This window comes from Medicago sativa, chromosome 7 (assembly GCF_051527215.1).
Source record: "Medicago sativa cultivar Bolivia chromosome 7, Bolivia_mono, whole genome shotgun sequence".
NCBI lineage: Eukaryota > Viridiplantae > Streptophyta > Magnoliopsida > Fabales > Fabaceae > Medicago > Medicago sativa.
The window spans coordinates 51,906,890-51,923,557 of record NC_140755.1 but is presented as its reverse complement, the minus strand read 5'-3'; the positions used below and the strand labels follow the sequence as shown (position 1 = coordinate 51,923,557).

General features: G+C 36.4%; 1 protein-coding gene and 1 pseudogene across 2 annotated transcripts; one reads left to right on the top strand and one right to left on the bottom strand.

The window, feature by feature from the left end:
- The first annotated feature begins 1,113 nt into the window (after positions 1-1,113).
- Positions 1,114-10,801, top strand: LOC146906608 (eukaryotic translation initiation factor 4G-like). Its single transcript, XM_085723194.1, has 10 exons — positions 1,114-1,182; positions 1,289-1,550; positions 3,018-3,157; positions 3,300-3,446; positions 3,628-3,695; positions 3,806-3,862; positions 4,142-5,398; positions 5,497-8,513; positions 9,809-10,003; positions 10,106-10,801. Exons 2-10 carry the CDS (start codon positions 1,390-1,392, stop codon positions 10,434-10,436), a joined length of 5,373 nt encoding a protein of 1,790 aa, XP_085579320.1. The 5' UTR covers positions 1,114-1,182; positions 1,289-1,389; the 3' UTR covers positions 10,437-10,801.
- Positions 10,802-13,639: 2,838 nt separating this feature from the next.
- Positions 13,640-16,253, bottom strand: LOC146906607 (heat shock cognate 70 kDa protein-like; annotated as a pseudogene). The gene is made up of 2 exons (XR_015019987.1): positions 16,012-16,253; positions 13,640-15,390 (listed from the first exon to the last, which is right to left on the bottom strand). The product of XR_015019987.1 is annotated as a heat shock cognate 70 kDa protein-like (transcript).
- Positions 16,254-16,668: the final 415 nt, after the last annotated feature.

The window sequence follows — 16,668 nt, the reverse complement described above, 5'->3', positions numbered from 1 at the left end:
ACATGCAATCATATGGATTCACGATTTACAATTAGCAAATGTGAACTTCAAAATTGATTCGAAGAGGGTGATAACACAAAGTTTAGACCCATTATGGCCAATTGTATTCAATTTTGTAATTTATATTTAACAACATCTCGTATAGAGTTTATTAGGAGACAAACAAATAAGGTACTTATAATTAGAATAATAATTTATAGAGTAAAAAACATTTGTTTTACCTCTCTCTTTCTCTTCTTCTCAAACCCTAACCATTACTCTTTTCTTCTTCTTGTCTATCGAATATGGGTGATTTAAAGTCAATTTTGACCCAAAATACCCTTATGAATTGTTTTCATTATATTCTAATTGAATATGCGATTTTCACATATTTTCAGGTTTCTTTCGTTTGTTTTTGTGATTTTGTTGCCTTTGTACGACTCTGTTTGTTTTGATTTCCCGTCTTTGTGCGATGTGCTTTTGATTTTACGTCATACTGCGATGGTTATTTGATTCAGGTAGAAAGACTAGCTTTGACTAAATGTAGATCCGATCAATGACTTTCACGTCATCAACGTTGCAGATTCGGATACGTGAGTATTTCAGAGACTTGAATATAGTCATATTTATATGCATACATATTTTGCCGTTTTATGCTATTAACATGGATGCTACAAGTTTGATTGCAGATTCATCCTTTTTATTTTTAGCGTCTTTGGATTTATATTACATCCATGTACTCTATCAATTTGAATAAGTGTATATCATTTATTTTTGTAAAGTAAAAATAAAAATAAGGCAATTCATGCTTTAATGAATGTAATCCATCTTTAATTCACTTCGCATTTTTAGTGATGTACCGTCATATGTGACCCGATTGATTGCTAATGAAATATTATAAACCATTTTTCTCTAAAAAAAAAAATCACCAAAAATAAAAGTCAATTGTACACTCCCCAATATAACGTCAACAAGGAAAAAAAAACAAACATTAAACATTTGACACTCATAAAACACCATAATTACACAGCTAATTAAATTCATATTAATTTTTCAGTAAAAAAAAATGGTTTTAATTATTTTAATTACACTTTAATTTTTTAGTTAAAACAGCCTCTTCTTCTCTCACCAAACACCATTTCTCACTTTTCTCTCTCTTTCCCATTCTATCCTTCGAAGATTCTCTCTCTATTGTCGTCTAAGGTAACTATACTCTTTCTCTAAACCCTAATTTCACACACTCTTCTTCACTATTTCGCTTTACTCTCTTAACGATGATCATGATTTCGATCTACTTGTTTTATTGCAGGAAAATTTGAGGGGGAAAAACCCCTTTTTTTTTTCCTTTTCTTTTTTCTTTTTTTGGTTACTCCAATTTTGAATTTATTGAAGAATTAAGGGTTTGAATTTATGTCCTATAATCAATCAAAGTCCGATAAGAGCGACGCCACGTATCGACGGACCACCGTCCGATCCGCCAGCTTCAATCAACACCGAGGTAACACCGGCGGTGCTTCTTACGTTAAGGCCGGCACCGGCGCCGCCGCGCCTTCACTCTCCTCTTCTCGGAGGTTAGTTAGTTAGTTAATTAGGATTTTTGATAAATTCATGTTTTTTTTTTTTTTTTTGTTGTTGTAGATTTTGATATATGATTTTATAGTGTTGTTTGTTTATGTGAAAACATTATATGATGATTCTTACAAGCTTCCGTATGTCTTGACAGTTTTTCCGATGTAATATACACCGTCAGTGTAAACAAGTTTTACACTTGCATCCAACGTTTTGCTGCCACAGCAATTAAAGAGTATGACAAGTCATGTGTTTTTAACTCATTAAATGCATGTGTAAAACTTGTTTACACTGACGGTGTATATAAATTAAACTCTTTAGTTAATCTGGGTTTACGCATGCATCCAATGATGTGCTGCCAGGTGACAATCATGTGTTCTTAACTCATTTAATGATGCAGCACACATTATTAACTGCATGTGTAAAACTTGTTTGCACGGACAGTGTATATAAATTAAAAAGTTACTTATTTGTCAAAGAATTTTTTTTAATTCTTTTGGTGGGTACAAAAAGATCAAATTATAGATAAACACCTTATTTACAACTTATAGCACAAGTGCTTATCATGATAAGCACAAACGCTTGTGCGTAAGCTATTTCTATATCAAAAGATATAATAAAGTTCAATTGTTTTCGTATAAGCTATAAGCTTTTTTCATAAGATCTTAGAGAACTTATGAAAATAAGGTAAATCAGCTTATGAACAATGTAATAAGCTGTTTTTATAAGTTCTCCCAAACAGTTTTACAAAGCTTGGATTTCACTTGGTGACTTTGGAGTTTGGTGACTTTAGTGTATTTTGGGAATGGATGAATGATTAAATTAAATTATTTAGATTGGAGAAAATGATTGGTTAAGAGAGAGACAAGAACAAAGGCACCAAAGTCACCACACTGCAAAGTCACCCAAGTTAAACCCCACAAAGCTAATGCTGGTAGGTAAGCTCAAATAAGCCAATCCAAACTGGCTTAAAATTGTTTAAATGAAGAGTAAAATTGGAAGAAAAAAATGTTACACCAAATTTGGGCATCCCTTTGATATATATAGGTAGGATTTAATGAATATGCATGGTCAATATAAAAAGATTTTACACTGTCAGTCAATCATAATTGTTAGATCATTAGAAGTGTTTTGACTTTTATCAATAACCACTTTTGAAGTCACACACATGATTAGTTGTCTCGTTTCTTAAGTGAAAAACTTTTACACTGACAATGCATTAAATTTAAACTCTGTGGTGTGTGTGTGTGTGCGTATGTTTAAAAAAGTTAAGTTATTTGATTGAGTGATGAGGGATAAAATTGTAAATAAAGGGTGAATTTGGATTAAAAAAGCTACACCAAAACTCGGTATCTCTATATATATGTATAGTTTATGCATTTTCATTTTTCGTCCATTTTTTTTTTCTGTTGAAGAAAATTCTACATTTTTCCTCCATTTTTATTGATATTGATTGTTGCTTTTGTTAGCTTTAACAAGAAACCTAATAATCATGCACAAGGTGGACCATCTAGGGTAAACCCTACCCAGGCGAATTCAGCCGAGTCTAATTATGCTTCTGCAGTCCGAGCAACACCAAATGGTTCCCATGTACAGCCGCAGTTTCACGGTAAGCATGGAATTCTGAATAGTTTATTTTTTCAGTGATTGGTTGTGTAAGAATTACTTGCATTCCATTTTATATATGGAAATGTAGTGTTTGGTAAGATGTGATTGTCTTTGTTGACATACTCATATATGTTATATCATAGGAGGGTCTGGTGCATCAGTTACAAATGCAACTGCCAAGCCATCTGAATCAGCAGCTGCACAGAGAGGCACCGTTGTTCCTAAAGCTCCTATTTCTCAATCTCCCTCCGTGAGTTCTGATTCGGTAGCACCTACAACTCCTGTTAAGGGTATGTTATTACTACTCATGTAGGTTTTTATGTAGCACATAAGATATGGAATAAGTTTTTTGGTTCCTTAATTCTTGTATAGGGGGTCATTGTTGAAATATAACTTTTATTGTACTTGAAATATAACTTTTATCGTACTTATTATCTGTGAGAATGATCTGATTATTGCTATCTTCACCAGGAGATGCATCTAAAGCATTCCCTTTCCAATTTGGATCTATTAGTCCTGGCACTATGAATGTGATGACAGTAAGTTTCTCACCTGCAAGTTACTTAGCATACAACTGAAGTTTTGTATTACATAATCCTGCCTCTGTATTTAGGGGGGAGTTGATCATGTTCTATTATAATGTATGCAGATTCCTGCTCGCACAAGCTCCGCTCCTCCTAATATAGATGAGCAGAAGCGTGATCAGGTTTGCTTTTTATCTCTTTTCCCCTTTTATCTCCTTGTTATTTATTTATACAACAGTCTAAAATATAGATCTCCCATCACTGCCAAATCCTTTAGAAGGAAAGAGGATGTAGTTGGCGGTCACTGATTCTGACACCGCTTACGATATCCCTTTTCTGTAATAGAAGCTGACAAAGGAGTAACATCTAAATATTTTTACTTAGTGTTGTTGAAGTTGATGTAGTCTGCTTGTTTTCATGGCAAGGCGAGTATTTATAGTGTTTAATTTCATAACTTTCAGGCTCGTCATGATTCTTCAAGGCCAGTTCTTTCTGTGCCAATACCTCCTGTTCCAAAGCAGCTGCCAGTGAATAAGGGTGCAGGTGTGACTGGCCAGTCTAAGGGTGGGGAGACTCATACTGGTACAAGGGCAAAACAGGATACTCAAGTGTCATCTTTACCCCCAGGAAGCCTGATGCAGAAGCCTTCTGTTATTCCTCTTCCTGGAATGTCAATGTCAATGCCATATCACCAGTCACAGGCACCTGTACATTTTGGTGCTGCTAATCCACAAATTCAATCTCATGGTATTTCAACAGCACCTAATCAGATGCCTTTACCAATGCCTTTTCCAATTGGAAACGCTGCACAAGTGCAACAACAGGTATTTGTTCATCCCATGCATCCACAAGGAATGATGCATCAAGGCCAAAATATAGGTTACGGTCCTCAAATTGGTCATCAATTGCCCCATCAGTTTGGAAACATGGGTATGGGCATCAACCAACAATATTCGCCACAGCAAGGAGGAAAATTTGCTGTACCTCGTAAAACTACTCCTGTGAAAATAACTCACCCTGATACCCATGAAGAGCTTAGACTTGATAAAAGGGCCAATGATGGTGGGTCATCAGGTGCTAGGTCTCATTCTGGCATGCCCTCTCAATCTCCATCTGTCCAGCCATTTGCTGCTTCGCATGCTCATATAACACCTAACATTCAGCCACCAAGAATTAATTATTCCGCGAGCCACGGTCCACAAAATGTTGGTTTTACTAATTCATCATCTCATACTTCCCAGCCTGACAATAAAACTGTTACTTCTATTCCTGGCAATGTTGTACCACGTAATCTAGAATTTTCCCGTGATGCGCCCAAAGCAATCTCGCCAACTCTTATAGGAGCATCTTCTGTATCTATAAAGCCAAGTGGTGGGTCTGATAAAGTGGACTCGTCATTTTCCAATTCCATTATTTCTGGTGCTCAAAAGGGTGGATCTCCTAGTTCCTCAGTAACATCTAGTGGTGCTCACCCTTTGGTGCCACCAAAAGGGCCTGGAGCTTGTTCTGAAATCTCTTCGCAACAATCTAGCGCTGCATCTGCTCCTACTGAAAAGATCACATCAGCTTCCTTGCTGCCTTCTTCAACTGCTTTTAGTGAACATTCTGTTTCAGTAGTATCCAATAATGAAGGCCAAAACAAGGAAGCTCTTAGTAGGTCAAATTCTTTGAAGGGTAATCAGAAGAAACCACAGAAAAAAGGCCAATTGCAACATCAGGTACAAAAGTGGTAGTGATTCAAAAACCCTTTTCCTAATATTATCTCAGTATGTTTCAAGTCTTGTGAATATCCTTCTATTTATTTTTTTCATAACAGGTGGCTGTACAATCTTCTGCCGTGGTTAATGAACCTTCCCTACCTGTTGATGGTGGTATCTCTGATTGTGTAGTTCCTGAAGTTGTAGGAAATAAAACAACCTATTCTGCAGCAATTGCTAATGAAGATCTATTAACAGTTGCTAGCGGTGAGAGCATGTCTTCTGTTGAAGAAAAGACCAATGGTTCTACACAGATTTCTGCCTGTGCTTCAGCTGAAGGACCTGTTACTCAAGCTGTGGATAGTTTGAACAATCATAAAAGTGATGAGCTAGATGAATCATCCCGGGAGAATAAACTATTGAGGCAGAACGAATTAGTGGGCGATAAAACTGAAATTTCAACTCTGCAGACAGGTAAAAATGTCAGTGACGATAGAGCAGACTTCAACCACCTCAAAAAAGGTGCTTCAGAGTTAAGCACTGGGGTTATACCTTTGAGGACTGGACTGCAAGGACAGGACGAAATTGAATCTGCAAGTTGCAACACAGATTGTGACCAGATGGCTGATAATTTAGGCATGTCGACTTCTGTATTGGATTCTAAAAATGTCTCCTTAAGCAGAATCGACAGTGTAGTTAGTAATGAAGCTACATCTACAAATTCTGGCACATCAGATCATCAATCTTCTGGCTATCTCGAAACAACATCAAAACAGTGCAAGGATAGTTCAGAGGATTCTGGTACTGGCACAGAGTCTCTTCCCGCAGCATCTGTTACTGTAGACAGACCAATTTTGGAGCCAAGTAAGGTGAAAGGTACATCAAAGAAGAAAAATAAACGAAAGGAAATTCTTCAGAAGGCAGACGCTTCTGGGTCAACATCTGACCTTTATAACGCTTACAAGGGACCTGAGGAAAATAAAGAAGCTGTTCCAACTTCAGAGAGTACTGCAAATGTATCTACTTCTGAAAATTTGAAGCAGCTGCCGATGGACACTGCTGAGCCAGCTACAGTTGCAAATGAACAGTCTAGACAGAGTAAGGCTGAGCTTGAGGACTGGGAGGATGCCGCTGACATATCCACACCAAAGCTAGAAGTATCAGATAAACCTCAACTGGATAGCAATGGAAGTGCAGTTACTGACAAAAAGTACTCTCGAGATTTCCTTTTGAAATTTGCAGAGCAATGCTCTGATCTTCCTGTAGGGTTTGAAATCACGGCAGACATAGCTGAAGCATTGATGAGTTCCAATATTGGTTCTCATGTTATTGAACGCACAAATTCTTCTACTGGAAGAAATACAGATAGGTCAGGTGGGGTGTCTCGGATGGATCGTCGTGGAAGTGGTGTTATTAAGGACGACAAATGGAATAAAGTTTCTGGTGCTTTTCGTTCTGATTTGCGTTTGGATGGACTTGGAGGTAATTCAGGATTCCGACCTGGCCAAGGAGGTAATTCTGGTGTTTTAGGGAATCCACACACACCGACAGCTTTGCCGTATGGTGGAGCGATTCTTTCTGGGCCTATGCAATCCATGGTAAATCAGGGTGGAGTGCAAAGAAATAGCCCTGATAGTGAAAGGTGGCAGCGTGCTGCTAACTTCCAGCAGAGGGGTTTAATTCCATCTCCTTCTCAGTCTCCTTTGGTGACGATGCACAAAGCTGAAAAGAAGTATGAGGTGGGCAATGTGACAGATGAGGAACAGGCGAAGCAGAGGCGGTTAAAAGGCATATTGAACAAGTTAACTCCCCAGAATTTTGAGAAGCTTTTTGAGCAGGTAAAAGCAGTTAATATTGACAATGCAGTCACTCTCACTGGTGTCATCTCACAAATCTTTGAGAAGGCCTTGATGGAACCTACCTTCTGTGAAATGTATGCAAATTTCTGTTTTCATCTGGCAGCTGCGTTGCCTGATCTCAGTCAAGACAATGAAAAGATAACATTCAAGAGATTATTGTTAAACAAGTGCCAGGAAGAATTTGAGAGGGGTGAAAGAGAGCAAGAAGAAGCTAATAAAGCTGATGAGGGTGAGGTGAAACAGTCTGATGAGGAAAGAGAAGAGAAACGATCCAAGGCTAGAAGACGAATGTTGGGTAATATCAGATTAATTGGAGAACTATATAAGAAGAAAATGCTGACAGAGAGGATAATGCACGAGTGCATCAAAAAGTTACTGGGTCAGTGCCAGAATCCTGATGAAGAAGATATTGAAGCTTTGTGCAAACTGATGAGTACTATTGGGGAGATGATTGACCACCCTAAAGCCAAGGAACATATGGATGTATATTTTGAAAGAATTAAATTATTATCAAACAACATGAATTTATCTTCTAGGTTGAGGTTCATGTTGAAGGATACCATTGATTTGAGAAAGAATAGATGGCAACAGAGGAGAAAAGTTGAAGGTCCAAAGAAGATTGAAGAGGTGCACCGGGATGCTTCCCAAGAGAGGCAATCCCAAGCAGGTAGGACAGGTCGTGGTATGGGCATTAATGCGGCAAGAAGGGTCCCTATGGATTTTGGTTCAAGAGGTTCATCTATGTTATCCTCTCCTAATGCTCAGATGGGTGGATTGCCTACTCAAGTTCGTGGATATGGCTCTCAGGATGCCCGTGGGTATGAAAGGCAATCTTATGAGGCTAGGACACCGTCAATTCCCTTGCCTCATAGGCCTTTAGGTGATGAGTCAATAACCTTGGTACCCCAAGGTGGTCTTGCCAGAGGAATGTCCATTAGAGGTCCACCTGCAGTTTCAAGCTTTGCTGGTCCTAACGGTTATAGTACTTCATCAGATCGCACTTCATTCAACTCTAGAGAGGACATCACACCAAGATATGTTCCGAATAGATTTTCTAGTCCATCTGCTTACGATCAAACAATTGCTCATGAGCATAATATGAATTATGGTAACAGGGATTCGAGAAATGCAGATAGGTTACTTGATAGACCTGTTGTAATTTCACCTCCTGCTCGAGCACAAGAGACGGCAGTCTCCCAGAATACCTCTTCAGAAAAGGGTAGGTCAGAAGAGCAACTGCAGAACATGTCCATGGCAGCAATTAGAGAATACTATAGGTACTGCATACTCTTCATGTGTTTTCTATTCCCTTTGTTTAAGCTTGTGCCAATTATATTCTTTCTGAGAAGCATGATTATTAGTTGGGTATTCATCATTTTTCTTGGGAGTATAATACTCCGTCTCAGTATGCTGAACATGGCCTTATTTTTCATGGAAAATCTTTTGTTTATGCTTTTGTTAGTAATGCATATTATTCCCATGAGACAGGATTTTTTAGTTCAAGTTCATACTGTATTTTGTGTCTTGTTTTTTTTTTTTTCCATGAATATATTGCTTTAAAGCATAACATAATACTTGTCTTGGAAGGGTTGTAGTTGTAATATTTAAATTATTTATAAATAATGAAAATGATGTGCTTAAACATAATTTACTGGCTAGTGTTGAAATATTTTAGGCTTAATTGCACTTTCCCCCTATCTTTTGCTAATTGTGCGATTTTGCACCCCCGTTTTTTTGAGCGATTTTGCACCCTATCTTTTTTCCCCCTTTCTGGTTAGATGGACCTTCTTGTATTTAATTGCACTTTTGCCCCCTATCTTTTTGCCAATTGTGCGATTTTGCATCCCCTCTTCTTGTTTTTTTTATGAGCGATTTTGTACCCCATCTTTTGCCCCATTTCCCCTCTTTTAATGATGATTTTGAACAAAACACAATTGACAAAAGATGGGGTGCAAAATCGCTCAAAAAAAAGAGGGGGTGCAAAATCTTACAATTAGCAAAAGATAGGGGGGTTGTCAATAGCGGTCAAACGCGGCGCGATCGCGGCTGAAAACAGCCTAGCGCGTCAGAACGCGACCGAGTCGCGCGTTAGGCAAAAGCAGAACAAAACCGGGTTTCGCGGCCGCTTTTCATGGAGCAAGGCGGCCAAAAAGCGGGTCAACGCGGCCAAAAAGCGGGTCAACAAAAAAATCTCATCAGAAACCACAAAATCTCATCTCTGTTCTCTGAAGGAAATTTGTATTAGTATGGCTGGAAAATAATTGCTAATATGGCAATTAGTGGACTGGGCACATCACAGGCAATATCATAATAGGGCTCCTATTATAACAAAGGGAAAAAGTAAGAGAACTTCATTCAATATATTTTCTATCAAGAATTCAGGACCTTTATAGGTTGGCTGGAGAGAGTATCATCTCAAACTTGTTTTCTAATATGTGCACTGTTACTATTAAACTTGCTATGCATTTCACACAAACTTGTTTTCTAATTTGTGCACTGTTACTGTGCTGGTTTATTTTCCAGTTGTCTTGTCTTTTCACATAACAATCTGACTGTAAGTTATGCAATTCAGTGCTAGAGATGTGAACGAAGTTGTTTTGTGCATCAAAGATCTGAACTCTACAAGCTTTCATCCTTCCATGGTTTCTGTCTGGGTCACAGACTCATTTGAGAGAAAGGATACAGAGAGAGATCTTTTGGCCAAACTGCTGATCGACCTTGTGAAATCTCATGGTGGTACCTTAAGTCAAGCCCAGCTCATCAAAGGGTACAATTTATTTGATAACATGACTGATTAGTTGTATGAATCTGTCGTTATGGTTTAAAAAAAATTAAAATTGTTGCTTATATCCCTGTGCATCTTTGCTAGGTTTGAATCTGTTCTAAGTACTTTGGAAGATGTGGTTACGGATGCCCCAAAAGCACCAGAGTTTCTGGGCCGCATTTTCGCCAAATCTATAACAGAGCATGTAGTCTCTTTGAAGGATATTGGGCGGTTAATACACGACGGAGGAGAGAAACCAGGAAGCCTCATACAGATTGGACTTGCAGCTGAAATTCTTGGAAGCACCTTGGAAGTGATACAAACAGTGAAGGGTGATGCCTTCTTGCATGAGATCCAGACAAACTCGAGCCTACAGTTGCAGAGATTCCGGCCGCCTGAACCTATTAAATCCCGAAAGCTAGAGAAATTCATTTAGGGGATAAAAATGGTGAAAGATTATTTATGTCTCGGTGCTTTTTAGAATACTCCAATTTGCAAAAATGTTTGATGGTGGAGATGATTTTATTCTCGGATTTCTGTCTAAATAATATCTTTACTACAATTATGAAAGGTACAGTTACATCAAGACATTTTAGGCTCAGATATATAACGTTTGTCATGAGGAGTTTAATTTTTTTAAATTAGTATTGTATCATTCAATCATCTGCCTATGAAAATATAATGTTGTATTGATCTGCAACAAGATCAACGTGTATACAAAAAGTTTCTGTAGTTTAGTCAAAATATGTGTGATGAATGGGCATTTAGGCAAGTATATGGTAATGATTTTAAATTATGTTAGCTGCTGATTGTGTTTGTATTTACTTAGTTTCCTGTAATATGAACTTAAGATAATTCCCCGTGTTAGTTAGTTTGTGAAATCAATCAGTGGCATTTTCTGCACATTACACCTTCCCTTCCAAAATACATGTTACAGAATCATGTATGATAAAAATTCTTAAAATTTAATAATTTTAAAATATTCATCGAGACAAATCAATCATTTTACGTGCTAACTTGTATTAATATTTTAGTTAAAAAATATTATTGAAGTTAGTTATGTGAATAGTTAATGGTGTAATACTGCGATATGTATTTGAAAATGGATGGAATAACAAGGACACCCATTCAAAAATAGAAATGATGAGAAGACCGCCTTGAAAGAAAGTTTTGATTTTGATTTCAAATAAACTGTTTCTTTAAGTGATTGAAAAATTTAGGCAGCTAATTTCAGGTATATTTATTGTACTCTTAATAGTCTTCCTCTACATATTTTTAATTACTTCGATCATAGAGGAAATGTTTTTCCAAAGTGAGTTCAAATTCAAGTAACTAATTGAAGTTACAAGACTGGATTGGCGAGTGATGCAGAAGTATGGTTCAATTCTTACATCATTTTATAGTAAAAAAATTGTATTCAATAACATTTTTTTATTTACTTTTGTATAATTTGATACATTTACTCAATTGCATTTATTTGAATATAAAATGATCTTTACAAAAAATATTTTTTAAGCTATATTTTTTTGAGTTTACCAAACAACTTTTACTTTACGTTTAAAGTTTTTATTTTCAACTTCACCCTTAGAGCAACTTATATGTTGAAAAATCGGGCCAAACTTACCTTAAATACACCAACCATTTTTCTATTAAGAATAAGTTCAATGTAACTAATTCAGTGTATTAGTTTCTCTAATCATTTTTAGAAGATATATGAAACAACAAAAGTGGATATATATATTTGATCTACATTATATCAAAACATCAACTTTTGTTGACTTATGTTTCTTATAAAAAAGATCGAAACTAATAAAACTTATTGTTTTTCAGGTCTCATCCCTAGAACCCAAACAAAACGATGTTGGATTTAATTAACAGTTCAACTTTATTAAAAATAAAAATAAAAACATCTGCACATTCTCACAATATTGCCCCACCTCTTCTCCCCTTTCCTTTTTGGTCCCTTCTTTTTTTTATCATTTGATTATCATTGAATCATTTTGGTTTCGTGTTCATTTTGAGTTGAAGAATCTCCACAAAGTTGGTGTTGATTTTTTTTTTAGTGCAAGAGTGCTTTTGTTAGCTCAATAAGTAATGAGCTGCACTTTGCTACAGAATGCAAGGAACAAACCTGATAAGGTTTGTGGTGTTAGGTCACTGTTAGTCACTTGAGTTGAAATTTGAGGCACCAAGTTTGAACCCACTTTGCCTTTTGTGGCTAGGATGAGTAGTGAAAGAGTTCAAAGGCAAAAGATATAACTATGAGCTTTGTGTCTGTACTATGAGTTGAAATGAGTGTGTGTTTGATATCAAGGTGAGTTTGACAAAATCACACTATATTTTTGCAAAAATTACACTTTGTAGTTTCAAGAAAAATAATGATGTCACTATGATTTTGACAAACCTACCGAAATACCAAATACAAACTCAAGCTATGTGATGAGTAGTGATAATGGAGATTCAATTGAGAGAGAATAGAGATAACTATGAACTTTGCATTTGTAATATGGTTTGCAATTATTGTTTGTTTGATGTTTTGGTGAGTTTGACAAAATCACACCGCAATTTTGTAAAAACTATACTGTGTCGGATACGTATCGTGTCCAACGTGACACCGACACTTATGTTTACATTGAATTATGTCGTTGTTTTAAATTATTATCGACGCCGACGTGTCTGTATCGTGTTTGGTGTCCGTGTCTAAGTCGGTGCTTCATAGCCTGTAATTAACCCATGAATGAAAAAACTAATTTTCTTTCTTAAAAAGTAAACTTAAAAACATGAGTAATTTTCAACAAATTTAGTATTGCTAACAACTTTCTTAATTCCTGCAATTTATTCAACATGGTCTGTCTATATTTAAGGATGGAGGTAATGTAATTAATAACATAGATCAGGTCATTGAAAGACTTCAAACCTTAATCCTCAGTTATACCTGTTAATTATGTACATTGGTGTGAACTAAGGTGTACAAGAAAGCTCAAATAAACCCAAAAAAGAATTCAGTATTGAAGAATTACAAACTCAGGGTTGACATCTCAAGGCAACTACAAACAGTGGCAGAGCCAGGATTATTATAAAGGTTGGGCAAAAAAAATTTACAACATGTTTATAGGGGTTTACATAAGAAATTGCAAGCAAATAATCAAAAATCTAAAGAAATTGCTCATTTTATAGGGGTTTATATAAGAAATTCAGGGGGATTTACATAAGAAATTGCAAAAAATATGGACCGGAGCCCGGGCTTGCCGGGCATTAGAACCGCCATTGACTACAAATATAACACAGAAATCACATGGTACATGTAGCTTGAGCCAACATCAAAACACAGAACTAGACAAACAACAAGTTGACATCATAAATCTCCATTTTAGGAAATGCCATGCAAGTTAGGAAAAGAGAAAAATTTCCAACAATATCTTAACATACCTTAACTGCCTTGCACTTTTCAACCAATTTTTGTAATCAAAATCACTGAAGAAGCAAATGCTTCAGATTAACATTTTAATTCAATGTATGAACAAATGGATAAATTTGCCCATTCCTTTAAAATGCTTAAACATATTTGAAGATTTGCAATGCAGTCATAGACCAAGCCTCAAGTATCAACCATATCAAACCTTATGAAACAAAATACTGTAAACAAGTCAAATAACATGTGCATTGCAAACTATATCAAACCACAAATTTTAACTAATCATTCATAGATGTTTGCATTTGCTTAGTAAAATATAGCTAAGACCAAAATACACTTAAAATACCTAGCAGTACCAGGACTTTCCTATAACGTGCTCATACATACTCTCAAGCTCATTCAAGTGATCCTGAAGAACATCAATTTCATTTTGACGGTATTTCTCATTAAGCAATTTTGTGGCCTTTGTAATTGCAGCATAGATCTTAATATTTTCTTTTGAAGAGAGCATCAAACTAATTTCCTTCTTCTTTAACACATTTCGCATTTTGTAAACACAATCGTCCAGTGCATTCTTTACTTTTGCCTTTCTTAAGAATTTCTCATCATCGATACGGTAAACCTCAGCTTCTTTAATCAATCTTTTATTTTCTTCAGTCGACAACCTTCCTTTGTCTTTGGTTATTGTAATCTCATTCTTACTGCCAGTGGATTTGTCCATAGCAGAAACTGTCAAAATACCATTTTGATCGACATCAAAGCATACATCAAAAGGATGGCCACGAGCAGCTGCAGGGGGTAAGCCAGAAAGAGTGAAAGAACCAAGAAGATGATTGTCACTTGCTCTTGGTCTCTCACCCTCATACACGTCAATTATGACCCTTTTTTGGTTATCTTTAACTGTAGTATATTGTTCTGTCATCTTGACAGGAATTGAAGTGTTCCTAGGAATCATGTATTGAATTCGTACCAAGAGATAGTGGTGCGACATCGATCAACACCAAGTTTGGAACATTCTTGACGCTTCCACTCAACAAAGCAGCCTGGACAGCAGCACCATAAGCAACAGCCTCATCAGGGTTGATACTCTTGCATAACTTCTTCCCCTTGAAGAAATCCTGCAATAGTTGCTGCACTTTAGGAATCCTAGATGACCCACCAACAAGGACAACATCATCAATACTATTCTTGTCAATCTTAGCGTCAGTAAGACACCTCTCAACTGTCTCCATGCACTCATCAAAAAGGTCCGTATTAATTTCTTCAAACTTGGCACGGGTGATTGATGAAGAAAAATCAACACCCTTAAATAAAGCGTCTACCTCAACATTGGTTACTGAAGCAAATGAAAGCGTCCTCTTTGCTTTCTCACATGCAGTTCTCAACCTCGTCAATGCTTTTGGGTTCCCAATAATGTCCAATTTTGTCTTCCTTTTAATCTCCTCTACAAAATAGTTCACCATTCTATTATCAAAGTCCTCTCCCCCAAGGTGAGTGTTTCCACCAGTGGCCTTAACTTCAAAGACCTGATCCTTAATTGTAAGGAGAGACACATCAAAAGTTCCACCACCAAGGTCAAAGACAAAAATATTCCGTGCTTCCACACATTTAGTTCTCTTGTGAAGGCCGTATGCTATAGCTGCAGCAATCGGTTCATTCATTATCTTCAAAACATTAAGGCCAGCAATGGCACCGGCATCTATGGTGGCTTTTCGCTGAGAATCATTGAAGTAAGCCGGCACAGTAATGACAGCATTCATTACCGATGATTCTAGATATTCCTCAGCAATCTCCCGCATCTTTGTGAGTACCATAGAAGAGATTTCCTCAGCACAAAAGTGTTTCTCCCGTCCCTTGTATTTGAGGGAAATCATTGGTTTGTCATTCACACCCGCATTGACCTTGAATGGCCACGAAATTATATCTTTTTGGACCACAGGATCACTAAACTTCCTACCAATTAGTCTCTTAGCATCTGTCAAAATATAACATTAATAAATATATACTATCACTCATTTGTCAAGATAACATTGGGATGCAAGCATATATAACTGCAAATATATGAGTAAATACAAAGTTTTGTTTTGTTTTTGATAAATAAAAATAAGAATATTTTTTTAATAATGAAAAATAAGAACTTATAGTCTTTAAAAATCTCAAATATCAATAAAAAATTAATCATGACAAAATATCCCAAAAAACCAGAGACCAAAACATACCGGCCAACCAATAATTTTCAATAGTAAGGGAAGCCTAAAACAAGTTTTAAATATATGTGGTATTTTTTGCCAGCACATCATGAAGGCTTTTTAGCCTATAAAATCTAATATAAATTATTTTTTGGTTGGATGGCCTAAAGCTAGGGTTTTAGTAGTCGTACCCAGGATCGGCACTGTCTAAAATTTATCTTGAAAATTTAACCTACCGACATCGCTAAAGATTTAACATTTATAAAAAGACAAGGAGGCCTCGGTAGTATATAATAGATTGTATGCTTAGATAGACCAAGTTGATTTTTCTTATTTTGTTCTCAAGGAATAATTTGTATCATAACAATTACTCATATATAAATGATGAGTAGAGAATAAAACATTACCAAAGACGGTGTTTTCTGGGTTCATGGCAGCTTGATTCTTAGCGGCATCACCGATCAACCTTTCATCTTTAGCAAAAGCAACAAAAGAAGGAGTAATTTTGTTGCCTTGATCATTGTGAATAATCTCAACTCTACCATGTTCTTCATGCCATACAGCAACACAAGAGTATGTCGTCCCAAGGTCTATTCCAACGGCACACTCTTCATTATTGTTTGCCATAATCTTACAATAAAAACGAATAAGGTTAAAAACCACGATCAAGTCAAAAGTACAGTAAAGTAAAAAAACAAAACAAAGTTAACTTTACCTTAATTACAAACTGAAGCGTGAGTAAGAAGAAAAGGTCTGCTTAGGGTTTCTTCCAAAGCAAAACCGTTCTTTTATGTTCGAAGAAATTGTTTTTGATAACTAAGCGCCTCTTTTTCAGGTGACTTTGTTTCATGCTTCCAAATTTTATTTCTGCGATTAACTTCTGACTCTATGGGACCTACCTCCGAGTTTAGTTTTTTTGGCTAAATTACACAAGAGTCCTTTAAGTTTTTGAGGTTTGTAACAGATTGATCATTTGAGTTATTTCGGTCACACATAAGCCCTTTAAGTTTGTAAAAGTTTTCAATTTAGGCCCCGTTTGGATTGACTTGTTTTGAGCTTATGTG